The 13887-nt window shown below is 40.3% G+C and overlaps 1 protein-coding gene across 6 annotated transcripts in view; it reads right to left on the bottom strand.

Moving 5' to 3' along the window:
- Positions 1 to 13887, bottom strand: part of Prosap (SH3 and multiple ankyrin repeat domains prosap) — a 638020-nt gene that overhangs the window by 46282 nt on the left and 577851 nt on the right. For all 6 annotated transcript variants that reach the window (XM_070094487.1, XM_070094489.1, XM_070094490.1 and 3 more), the window contains 2 exons: positions 7975 to 8100; positions 31 to 211 (listed from right to left, as the gene is read on the bottom strand). In XM_070094487.1, coding sequence (XP_069950588.1) covers positions 31 to 211; positions 7975 to 8100 — 307 coding nt within the window. The remainder of the gene's footprint in view (positions 1 to 30; positions 212 to 7974; positions 8101 to 13887) is intronic.

The following is a 13887-nucleotide window of genomic DNA, read 5'->3' as shown; positions in this document are numbered from 1 at the left end:
GCAGCTCACTGCTAAAGTACCCACACTCACCTCCAGTGTCCTGACAGTGGAAGTTGGGGTCAAGTCCCTTGGCACACATCTTGCTGACTTTCTCGACGTTGTTTTCCTTGACGTAGTCGAGGAAGCGGCGGAGGTTGGCACGGGTGTGCAGGGCCCTCAGAGCCTTCTCCTCCAGGTGCAGCATCTTGTACACTCGACGCTTGTACTTCAGCTACGGCACAACAACTTCAATTAGTACTATGCGTGTGCTTATACATGTAACATGAGTGGGTGAGGTAGGGGAGACAGAAGAAAGAGAAGGGGAAATGAGAAAGAGAAAAGTACAAGAGAGAAAACGCAGAGCTGTTATTCTGTTGCATACGAGAGATATTACCTACCAGATATTTGCACTTACCTATTTCAGTTTATGGAGGTCGAATGTTATGAGAGTTGTGAAGAGCACTGGGATCTATTGGCCATTCACAAGTCTGTCCATTAAAAGATTACACAAGCCAAACTGCAATTGCACACCATTTAAAAATCACTTCAATTTAAAACCACCTACACATCCCCATATCAAGTAAAATGATCAATGTAAATATTCATAAAAGGTTCAGAAGTCAATATACTGCACCAAATCCCACTATAAAGATTCCCTTAAAATATCTGAGGCCTCTGCAAACTCCCCCTCTAAAAACAGATATAAATCTAAACAGTTAAGCTTGGGAAAAAACAGTTCCCAAGCTTAGACTATTGAGGTTCACAGGTCCCAGCACAGCTAGTTGCATAGCGGGAAGATTCCCAGAGTGTGAGACCACTAGTGACAGAAGTGTGCTCTATCTTCAACTGACCTCAATCAACAGAATACGGTCCGAATCAATTCTTATAAAAAGAGAAGGGCTAAACTTGTGTGTCCCTTCATCAGGGTGCCCTGATGTTGAAGGGCTCTTGATTTAAAGATTTGGAATTACCATCCCCTTCCCAAAATCGAACATAATAACCTTTAATTTTTCATTTTCTTGGTCCTTATGGGTTTAGCACTTCCTCGTGAATATAATAAACACTTGCACCATCCTGGTCCCTGTATAATAGTTGCTAGTCAGTAGGGCCTACACAGACAGCTACTTCTCAAGGATATATCTACGCATGCAAGCCCAAGAAGTCACCCAGACAGATGGTTACTATAAAGCACGCTTGATACACCAGCTTTTGTCTGTCTCCACATGTTTGTATATCAGATATACCTGTGACCGATTTCGAGGGCTTTTACCCTACCAGACTGGCCTTTGGCCAAGAGTCCTTGTTAAGTGCTTGTTCAAAAAGGCTGTTGCTGCCAGTTGTTCGCTGACCCACATAGCCATCACAGCCCTGTTGATGTTCAAGTCTACTTCAAAATTACTGCACAAAAAAATCATACAATAATCTGAAGGCGCAGAGATTGTGCACAACATTCGGGCAAGCTATCTATGTTCCTCTTGAAGACTTCTATATTTGTTCTGGCAATATAGCTAATATTTACTGGCAACAAATTAAGGGTCCTGGGCCATGGATATTGTTCCCACAGCAGTCCTACTTCCACTAGATTTATTGTGCGCTTCCTTCCTTCCAGTAAGCTATGGAAGTGTGTAGATTTGGGACTTGGCGCTCTAGTATATCATCAGGCATCTTTTGTCTTTTCTCACACTCCTATTCAAGCCCATTCCTTGGGGCATTCCCAGTAGTTTACATGCTTTATCGCCTTTATGCGAGCAGTAAACGATCTTTGTACATTTCCCAACTTTGATATCTCTCCTGCCTTGACTGAGCTACAAACACACAGCAGTATAGTAGATATGAACGCACAGGCGATTTGAATAGTGTCATCGTAAGCGCAAGTTCCTCTTACTGAAAGTTCTCATTGTCCTTCGTGTCACTTTTTTTGTGTATGTTGAAAATGGTGTAAAATACTAACAAGTTGATGATTAAGACATGTGCAAACGTGCACAGTTCTTAATCAACTTGTTCAAGCATTTTATAACATTTTTAACATACCCAAAAAAAAGTGTCACGAAGGACAATGAGAACTGTCGCAAATGCGTCTTAATCACTTTTTTTGAGGTTAGTTGAATTTGTTTTATTGTACTCCATGTATGATACATCAAATGACATTATTTGTGCTATGTTTTAAAGACTTGTACCAAAGTTATGTTCCACGAGATGGAGTTTATGTATTCTGTGCACACTAACGTCTTTATTCTTCACACACACAAGCAGCTATAATTAGTCACCAGTGAACACACTGTTATTTTCATGTCTCCATTGGAAAAGTCTGTTGATATTTGGCTAATTTTTTTTCTTAGGAGACTTTTTTATATTGTGGTATTATCCACAAAGTTTAATACGAAGTTGTGGCTAATGTTCTTATCTATGTCTGCTATGTCGTACTTGTTACTGTACTTGGTGGTACTTGTTACTGTGCTTGGTGGTACTTGGTAATGTACTTGTTACTGTAATTGGTGGTACTTGTTACTGTACTTGGTGGTACTTGTTACTGTGCTTGGTGGTACTTGTTACTGTGCTTGGTGGTACTTGTTACTGTACTTGGTGGTACTTGGTACTGTACTTGGTGGTACTTGTTACTGTGCTTGGTGGTACTTGTTACTGTACTTGGTGGTACTTGGTACTGTACTTGGTGGTACTTGTTACTGTGCTTGGTGGTACTTGTTACTGTGCTTGGTGGTACTTGTTACTGTGCTTGGTGGTACTTGTTACTGTGCTTGGTGGTACTTGTTACTGTGCTTGGTGGTACTTGTTACTGTGCTTGGTGGTACTTGGTACTGTGCTTGGTGGTACTTGGTACTGTGCTTGGTGGTACTTGGTACTGTGCTTGGTGGTACTTGGTACTGTGCTTGGTGGTACTTGTTACTGTGCTTGGTGGTACTTGTTACTGTACTTGGTGGTACTTGTTACTGTGCTTGGTGGTACTTGTTACTGTGCTTGGTGGTACTTGGTACTGTACTTGGTGGTACTTAATACTGTACTTGGTGGTACTTATTACTGTACTTGGTGGCACTTGTTACTGTGCTTGGTGGCACTTATTACTGTGCTTGGTGGTACTTATTACTGTACTTGGTGGCACTTATTACTGTACTTGGTGGTACTTATTACTGTGCTTGGTGGCACTTGTTACTGTGCTTGGTGGCACTTATTACTGTGCTTGGTGGCACTTGTTACTGTGCTTGGTGGTACTTATTACTGTACTTGGTGGTACTTATTACTGTACTTGGTGGCACTTATTACTGTACTTGGTGGTACTTATTACTGTACTTGGTGGTACTTATTACTGTACTTGGTGGTACTTATTACTGTACTTGGTGGTACTTATTACTGTACTTGGTGGTACTTAATACTGTACTTGGTGGTACTTAATACTGTACTTGGTGGTACTTATTACTGTACTTGGTGGTACTTATTACTGTACTTGGTGGTACTTATTACTGTACTTGGTGGTACTTATTACTGTACTTGGTGGTACTTATTACTGTACTTGGTGGCACTTATTACTGTACTTGGTGGCACTTATTACTGTACTTGGTGGCACTTATTACTGTACTTGGTGGTACTTATTACTGTACTTGGTGGTACTTATTACTGTACTTGGTGGTACTTATTACTGTACTTGGTGGTACTTATTACTGTACTTGGTGGTACTTATTACTGTACTTGGTGGGACTTATTACTGTACTTGGTGGGACTTATTACTGTACTTGGTGGGACTTATTACTGTACTTGGTGGGACTTATTACTGTACTTAGTGGTACTTATTACTGTACTTGGTGGTACTTATTACTGTACTTGGTGGGACTTATTACTGTACTTGGTGGGACTTATTACTGTACTTGGTGGTACTTATTACTGTACTTGGTGGGACTTATTACTGTACTTGGTGGGACTTATTACTGTACTTGGTGGGACTTATTACTGTACTTGGTGGGACTTATTACTGTACTTGGTGGGACTTATTACTGTACTTGGTGGGACTTATTACTGTACTTGGTGGGACTTATTACTGTACTTGGTGGGACTTATTACTGTACTTGGTGGGACTTATTACTGTACTTGGTGGGACTTATTACTGTACTTGGTGGGACTTATTACTGTACTTGGTGGGACTTATTACTGTACTTGGTGGTACTTATTACTGTACTTGGTGGAACTTATTACTGTACTTTGTGGGACTTATTACTGTACTTGGTGGGACTTATTACTGTACTTGGTGGTACTTATTACTGTACTTGGTGGTACTTATTACTGTACTTGGTGGTACTTATTACTGTACTCTACTCAAACAACTTCGTTTTGTCTGTTACTACTGTTTTATTAGGTTAGGTTAGGTTAGGTTAGGTTAGGTTAGGTTAGGTTAGGTAAGGTAAGGTTCGTCAGGAAACAGGACAAATGTTTCCTGACGCGGGTCTTAGTCAGATTTTATTAAGTATTTAATTATCAATTCATGATTTGTGAAGATGAAATCTAGCATATTTAGTATTACTAATACCATCTATTGTCTCTTGGTTCAATGTAAACTTCACAATCTCAGTTACCTGGTATACACTTGTTGGGCTACAGTATACCCCAGTATTACTTCTGGTAGAATACCGCAGTCTCATTATTCGTTTTAAATTTGGAGGTTGAATTCTCAATACTAATACTGCGTGTAGGATTCTCCACATTTTTAAAGGTTTATCTTCCATCTTTGTTTAGCGAGTTCCTGTGCAGTTGTTGCTGGGGGTTGTATACGAAGATAATTACCAGATCCTTGGTCTTGACTCTCACTCAAAGCAACGCTGTTATATCATTTGATGATTTTATCAGTTCTGTACCAGCGGGTCTGTCAGACACCTACTCTTTCCGGCAACTTATTTACTCAATCACAACTCTTTAGGATGGACTGTAAGAGTAGAGTTACTGTGGCAAATGGTCACAGCTATGCCGCTGCTAGCCACAATCATATCAAGAACGTACAAGTATCTTAGTGTACGTGAGTGTTACTACAGTAGCAACGAATTATCTTATCTGAGGTAAGTGTGTAGGGGATAGGTAGGAATGCAGGTGGGTGGACAGGAATGCAGACGGGTGTATAGGAATGCAGGTGGTGGATAGGAATGCAGACACGTGTATAGGAATGCGGGTTTACCTGGAGTTTACCTGGAGAGGGTTTCGGGGGTCAACGCCCCGTGGCCCGGTCTGAGGCCAGGCCTCATGCACGAGACAAGGAAGAATGAAATTATTAGAATGAATGAATAACTGGGAATATTAAGTAAATGAATAAAGCAGTAAGAAAGCTTAAGGTGGAGAAAAGCAGGAGGAATGGACAGGATTATGATAAACAACAAGTGGGCAGTACTGGAATGGATGGTGATTATGACAAAAGATAATTTTGTCTCAAAACTGGTAGAGAACATATATGATTCCTTTGTAACAAACAAGAGTAAGAATTAGAGAGGATTAAGTATGTTAATTATAACATCAATGTGAGTGTAGTTAATATATGAAAGGTTCTAGAAAGGGATGGAAGCATGACTTTGTATATTAAGCACTAAAATTAATAATCAGATAAGAAAGGTGCAGTTTTTATCTTTGAATCAAGGCACATCTCTCAATGAATTTAAAAGCATGTGATATGGTGCAAAAATATGGAATACGTACACTGCTGAGAATTATAGTACCTTGTAAGAGTGAGACAAAAGGTTAGTGTATCAGACAAGGATTTGTAACAATACCATTGTTTAAGGTACAGTATTTACAGGGACTAATGGCTTCTTGAAATAAAATTTTTTGTGCTTAAAATATCAGAGCAGTTTATTCAAATATGTTGGCAAGAAAGGAACACCAGCAATCTCAGATGTTCCAAAGTCTCTAATGTTCTCCTACCGGTAGCGAGTTCTCCCATACACACAAATTTAGTGAGCTACCAGGAGGTACTGACTTAACCTAAATTAAGGTGTTGGATAACTCATGGTATTATCTGGTTATACAATATTTTAACCACTCTCAAACTGTTGCTACGATAACTTGCTAACTTTAGTTATTTGAGTCTTTCTTCGTCTGATACCGTGTAATGTATCAGATGTCGTCTTGAAGTGAGAGCCGCGTCAGATCATGATGTCCAGTTTTAGCAGTAAGTAGCTAGCACAAGCAACAGTTGCAGACAACTCAACATTTATTGGATGAACAGTATTTTCTCTGGATTATTAATGGTTTAATAACAGAATATACCGAAAGTGCCAATCAGTGTGGATAATGTTTACTGTGGCCCTTAACAAATACTAAGGGTAAGTTTATTTAGGTACAGATACACAAGTACCCGTATCAGTGTAAATTACAAACATTCCCAAGTCCTCAGTCATATATAATTTAAAAATATTGTTCAGAAAGCTCTAGTCTAATCCATAATAAATCCAAATTATGTTGTTGGATAACTAAGTTATGTTTTACCAAGTCACTGAACCAACTGCTCAGATAATTGATGTTGGTGCCTTGAAAATTCAGACTTCACCAGATACCTCCTGCAGTCTCCCCAGCCATGATGCAACCCCAGTGAAAATAAGCCACTCTAACCTCTCTTGGGTTATCCTAGGTAATTTACACTATGTATGATAATTGTACTTATGTACCTGTGCCTAAATAAACTTACTAGATACCTAGGTGAATAGGAACAATAATGAGACTTTCCCATACATCCTACCCAGGGTTCAAACCCTACTCCTTTAAGTTGTGAGCCAAAGATTCAGGTGGTAGATAGGAATGCAGGTGGGTGGACAGGATTGCAGACGGATGAGCTGGGGTTGCCTGGTGTGTCACGTCGTGAATTTTACAAGGGGCTTAGATAGTGCAGAAATTGATGCACATAAATGCTTCGGAAAAGGATCAATGCAATTTTTTACCTAGGTTTAGCAACGAGTTTTCCATTCATTTGGGTTTTCTCAATAAATCAGCCGTTTTCCACAAGCTAGTATTTTTTTTATCTTGCTATCACTCACTTCCTAGGAGTGTGCCTAGAATAAAAAAGAATGATTCAACGGTGATTCACTGAATCATATCTGCAGACTTACAAACTGCAGTCACTAAGTCCCATCTTTCAAAACTTAAATTGGGTAATTGGTTTTTCTAAATACCTCTACAGTATCCATCACCAACATGCCCATCACCAACATGCCCATCACCAACATGCCCATCACCAACATGCCCATCACCAACATGCCCATCATCAACATGCCCATCACCAACATGCCCATCACCAACATGCCCATCACCAACATGCCCATCACCCACCATGGTGCAGTGGGCTCAGACAACGGGTTGGTAACACCAACTAATGGGTTCCAGTCTGAACAATGAAATAATACAAGTTTCTGAGATAGGCTAATTAATGGTATAAGCGCCGGTATGGTGGACAAGCTAGGTTAAGTCCTGTGAACTATCCTGAGCACTGTGAGGTGACTGCCTTCTTCCCTGGTAAAGCTTGTACTTGAAGACCAAGTCTCTTATAATGAGTACTTGATAAGCTCAACATTGACTGAAATGTCATCAGAGTAAACTTTTTCTGCAAACTTTCATACCTGTTGGCACCAGGTGCCAGTCAGACCCAGGTGCCAGTCAGACCATACCTTCTTCCTTACTGCCCCCCTCCTTCCCCACCGTAAATATCTCCTCTCTCATTCCTGTAATATTGTTTGTGGTTATTGTTGCAGTGTATTATAACTTTATATGCATGCAGTGATGTTGACGAAGAAGCAATTTGCGATAGGGAAAAGTTTTGATATAATTAAAGAATAGTAAATAAGACCTCCGAGAAAAAGTGAATTAACATATATTCTCCTTCCACATTACAATGGAGAAAGGAAAAAAAAGTAGAGGAAGTAGAGATAATGGCTAGTAGAGAGTGTGAGTAGAAAGGGTGAAGTGTTAGAGAGAACAGGGTAGAGATAAGGGAAGGCACAAGGTGGAAGTACTGACCTCGAGATAGCCGATGGGGCTGGGAAGAGGATAGTCTCCCAGAGGTCGCTCTTCATCGAGGAACTTGCCAGCGCGACCGTTCTGGGGCGGGCAGAAGAGGCCATAGTTGAAGCTCTCCCGCAGCTCCTGCAGCGAGCACACACGTTAGTACACACGTGGTAAAACGTACATGGGATTAGATATACACATGGTGAAGTTCTCGCGATCCTCGTGCAGAGGACAATAAACAAGCTTCATTTTCAAGTAGATGTGAATATTGGCGCTGAAGTGGCTAGTTATTGTGGCTCCCAGACCCATCCCGTGGCAGGCAGCGCCGGAGTATGTGGATACTGAAGCTCTAGGAAGCCTTAGAAAGGCCACCAGGAGTACACGTTATTACAATTTTATCACAACTACGTTATTTTCAACAATAAGATAGTGATATATCTGGTTTTCAAAAGCGATCATAATGCTCGCGGCATTCTTTATATTTAGTTGATCACTGTTTTCGTGTCAAACTACCACAAGTACTTGTAACCCGTAATAAAAATGTCTGGTAACCCAAACAACCCAAATAGTAAATTTCTCCAGTAAAAAAAATACGTATTATTATTACAATCAAGGGGGAAGCGCTAAACCCGGAGGATTATGCAGCGCCTGGGGGTGATGTGGAAGGCATTCAGGCTTAATTTGGGGAACTGGAGCACAGATCCAATTCCCTAAATCAAGAGCCCCTCATCAACATCAAGGAACCTTCCTTGAGGGGTCCATTAAAAAAAATACGTATCAAAATTAAGCAAACGAGTGGGCTTCTTACAGAAACAAATGGAATGTTTGAAGCTTTCACAGAAACACGTACGAGGGATGTTTCAGACTGAGTCAGGTACAAAACTACAATACATATAGATGCGAGAGTAAATACGTCACAGGGAGGAGGAAGACTATGCAAAAAAAACTCATTTTGTAGAGAACAGTTGAAATCATCAAACGAGACAGCCACCGCCTCAATATCCACGGCTCCTCCAACTGAAGATTAAGATTCGTCCACCTCTGATGTGCAGACTTGCACATTAATTCCTTTCTTTAATTTTCACGTATCTATACTCACTTCTGAAATGAGCATGTTGCTCGAGTCATGAGAATCAAGCTTATTTCGACAGGTTCCTGATATAGTTGCTATGGAAGTAATACGCTCCTTTGTAGTGGGAATGTTGTCTGACAGTCCAGTAGGTATGGTATTAATGATGTGTAGCAGTGTGATGGCAGTGTTAATGGTGTTCTGGCGTGTTCTCTACTATTTACTTTGAGCAGAACCAAGGTGCAGCCAATGAATAGCTGTGTCTGGTAAAAGGTAAGATCCTTGGTAGCAGGTGGAGGTTGGCACTGTAAAGCAGGTTATAACAACCAACTCTGATCTCTGTTTGTGACTGAGTCTCTCTTCTTGTTGCCTTTCAACCGCTATAGGGACACGTACATGATCATCCCTCTTGGCTAATTTGGCAGCTTTATCTGCAGATTAGTTTCCCTGGCTACTGATGTGGTTTGGTGTCCAGTAGTATTGTGTGGTTTTGCTTCCCTGTACATGTACTGTACATATAAGATGTACTGCTGCTGAGTATGTAGGAGTAGCTGGAGAGCAGCTGTGGAATCTGTATGAAAAAACAGCGTTCTGTTTATTCTTCTGTAAAGCACGAGTTAGTACATGCTAGACTAACTCAGCTTGTGGTGATTATTATTATTATTGCTATTATTATTATTATTATTATTATTATTATTATTATTATTATTATAATCAAGGGGGAAGCGCTAAACCCGGAGGATTATACAGCGCCTGGGGGGGGTGATGTGGAAGGCATTCAGGCTTAATTCGGGGAACTGGAGCACAGATCCAATTCCCTATATCAAAAGCCCCTCACCAACATAAAGGAACCTTCCTTGAGGGGAGCTTGTAGTGATGAGTAATGGCACCACTCTGTCCTCCCCAGGACTGTCTCATCATGATGTATTCCAGCTGCTGCACTCTTATGTGGAGGCACTGAGCCATCAGTGACACACATTTTACTCTTGGGACCTTAGACTCGGCTATGCGTGGTTCCACATGGCTTAGTAGGGTGTCCGTGCTCCATATTTGCTCACTGGGGGATGCAAGATAAAAAAAACTTGGATCCTGTTGAAATGGTGGAGGAGTGTACTCTTCTGGCGGGACAATTTTTTTTTTTCCAGCAGTCTCCGGGGAGGTGGTGACTCTTCACTGGCATCAACATGGTTATACGAAAAGTCTTGTCAGTGAAGAGAACTCGTCTCCGTTAGTCAAGGAAATTCTTTTCTTTGCCCGAGTCTTTCGACGGAAGATTTTGGCCACTGTACAGGCGCTCGTTATATTTAACTCTGCTCCTGGGAGCATGGAACAGAAATGTTCTGAGACAGGTTGGCATAATCCACTGGGGTGCTTCAGGCATACTGCTTGAGTTTGAATTATCTCTATTCTCTCGTGGTTTGTGAGGGATGTGTGAACAAGGTTGTGTACCACTGTCACATCTTATGTTGTGCCATTTTCGAGTTTCGTAACTGTAGTTTTATCCCAGAAGAGTAACTGGTCTGCTTCATACGAAGATCTGCCTTAATCCAAGGAAAAACGTGGCCCCCGAACATCCCTGCGTGCCAGCAAGGAAAGAACAGCAATTGCAGTGACAAGCTCAAAAGTTTCCAGAGATTAATAACGACCATTATGCTGGAGGATGTCTTGCGTGTTTCGACTTAACCAAGTAGTGCGACAATAGTTTCAGTTGTGCCTACGCTTTGAGTGAAGCTATTTCTTCTACTTCAAAAAAAGATGCATCAACAATATGCTGCTGCCGTATTCTATAGAACAGTTACATAGTGGGAACGAAACCTAAGTTCTCCCGTCATATTCCATCACACAGGATGAGTCACACATTGTTGATGTCTGCCTAAGTTGAGCGAATTCAGCAAGGCAATGGAGGAATCATCAATTACTTCAATAAAGGTTCAACAGCTGCAGGAGTTTCCAAGGATATGTTCACGTGGGAGAGGAACCAAGTTTCCACTGATGATGATTGCAGGAAATATAAGTGATGAGCTGATGAACTTAAGAGATGACGAACAAAGAACAAAAATCGGAACTTCACAAGTTCCTCCCAGCTTACTAGCACCAACAGCCTGAATGATCAACCTTGAACCAAGAGGCCTGGTATGAGGCAGCACCAATGGGAGGACAGAGACATGACCTCCAAAACTTAACAAGTATTCAACAGGTAACAAATTTTGGTAACAGTATAGCAAATTACAATATTGAAAGTAATATACACGAGCAGAAATATTCAGAAAAAACACCAGGAGTAACATACAGGAAAATAGTGACGAAAAAGTACGAAGGGAAAACAAGGAATTGTATATAAGACAGATATAAGAAAGTGACTAGATATATAAGGTAAAAAAAAAGGATTATAAATCTACTGCAAAATATAAGTCGGTGATTAAGGTTGAAGTATATAGAATATAATAATATAGATACAACTACGCAGAAAATTAGGGTAATACAATCTGAAATATACAAGAGATTGATACAGGCAGAAATACACAAGAGATTGATACAGGCAGAAATACACAAGAGATTGATACAGGCAGAAATACACAAGAGATTGATACAGGCAGAAATACACAAGAGATTGATACAGGCAGAAATACACAAGAGATTGATACAGGCAGAAATACACAAGAGATTGATACAGGCAGAAATACACAAGAGATTGATACAGGCAGAAATATACAAGAGATTGATACAGGCAGAAATATACAAGAGATTGATACAGGCAGAAATATACAAGAGATTGATACAGGCAGAAATAACAAGAGATTGATACAGGCAGAAATATACAAGAGATTGATACAGGCAGAAATATACAAGAGATTGATACAGGCAGAAATATACAAGAGATTGATACAGGCAGAAATATACAAGAGATTGATACAAGCAGAAATATACAAGAGATTGATACAGGCAGAAATAACAAGAGATTGATACAAGCAGAAATATACAAGAGATTGATACAAGCTGAAGCTTACAGACGAATACAGGCTGAAATATATATACTGGTACAAGAGGAAATGTATAGATTGACACAGACACATATATAGGAACTTGGTACAGGCTGAGATTATAATAATATATATATATATATATATAGATATATATATATATATATATATATATATATATATATATATATATAATCAGTAGTAGTGACAGTGATACATCCCGTGATATACTGCCATATTTACTGTTACACTTAACCTTTATTTACCACGTTACACACAAAACACACACAAAACACACACACACAAAACACACGCACAAAACACACACGCACAAAGCACACACGCACAAAACACACGCACAAAACACAAAACACAAAACACACATAAAACACATAAAACACAAAACACACACAAAACACACACAAAACACACACAAAACACACACAAAACACACACAAAACACACACAAAACACACACAAAACACACACAAAACACACACAAAACACACACAAAACACACACAAAACACACACAAAACACACACAAAACACACACAAAACACACACAAAACACACAAAACACACACAAAACACACACAAAACACACACAAAACACACACAAAACACACACAAAACACACACAAAACACACACAAAACACACACAAAACACACAAAACACACAAAACACACACAAAACACACACAAAACACACAAAACACACAAAACACACAAAACACAACACACAAAACACACACAAAACACACACAAAACACAAAACACACACAAAACACACACAAAACACAACACACAAAACACACACAAAACACAAAACACAAAACACACACAAAACACACACAAAACACACACAAAACACACAAAACACACAAAACACACACAAAACACAACACACAAAACACACAAAACACACACAAAACACACACAAAACACACAAAACACAACACACAAAACACACACAAAACACAAACAAAACACACAAAACACACACAAAACACACACAAAACACACACAAAACACAAAACACACACAAAACACACACAAAACACACAAAACACACACAAAACACACAAAACACACACAAAACACACACAAAACACACACAAAACACACACAAAACACACACAAAACACACACCATACATAGTTTTAAGAGAAGGTAGGATAAGATCCATTAGGCATGGAGGGAGAGAATCAGACAAGTGGCAAGTTGAGAGGCGGGGCCAGGAGCTAGGACTCAAGTCCTCCAACTACATACAATTGAGTACAGTGTCCTCGGCCTTGACAGGTAATCCAATGAAGGCTAGTTACCCCTGACCTCTGACCCCCTACCCTGTACCATAGGGGGAGGGGGGGGAGGAGAGTAGAGGGGAGGGAGGAGAGTAGAGGAAGGGGAGGGAGGAGGGGAATGAAAGGAAGGGTGAAGAGAGAGGGGATGAGAATCCCTCTCTGATTTAATATCTTCACTAAAAACTTGCTTACAGGCAAATAAGTTTGATCCGAGGAAGAGGCCATCTTGATAAATGCTACTTCCTATGCAGGAAGATCCTCCTAAATGCTACTTCCTGTGCAGGAAGATCCCCATAAATGCTAGTTCCTGTGCAGGAAGATCCCCATAAATGCTACTTCCTGTGCAGGAAGATCCCCATAAATGCTACTTCCTGTGCAGGAAGATCCCCATAAATGCTACTTCCTGTGCAGGAAGATCCCCATAAATGCTACTTCCTGTGCAGGAAGATCCTCATAAATGCTACTTCCTATGCAGGAAGTTCCCCATAAATGCTACTTCCTATGCAGGAAGATCCCCATAAATGCTACTTCCTGTGCAGGAAGATCCTCATAAATGCTACTTCCTGTGCAG

This window comes from Cherax quadricarinatus, chromosome 46 (genome assembly GCF_038502225.1).
Source record: "Cherax quadricarinatus isolate ZL_2023a chromosome 46, ASM3850222v1, whole genome shotgun sequence".
Taxonomy (NCBI): domain Eukaryota; kingdom Metazoa; phylum Arthropoda; class Malacostraca; order Decapoda; family Parastacidae; genus Cherax; species Cherax quadricarinatus.
This window is presented reverse-complemented; position numbering and strand designations above follow the sequence as displayed.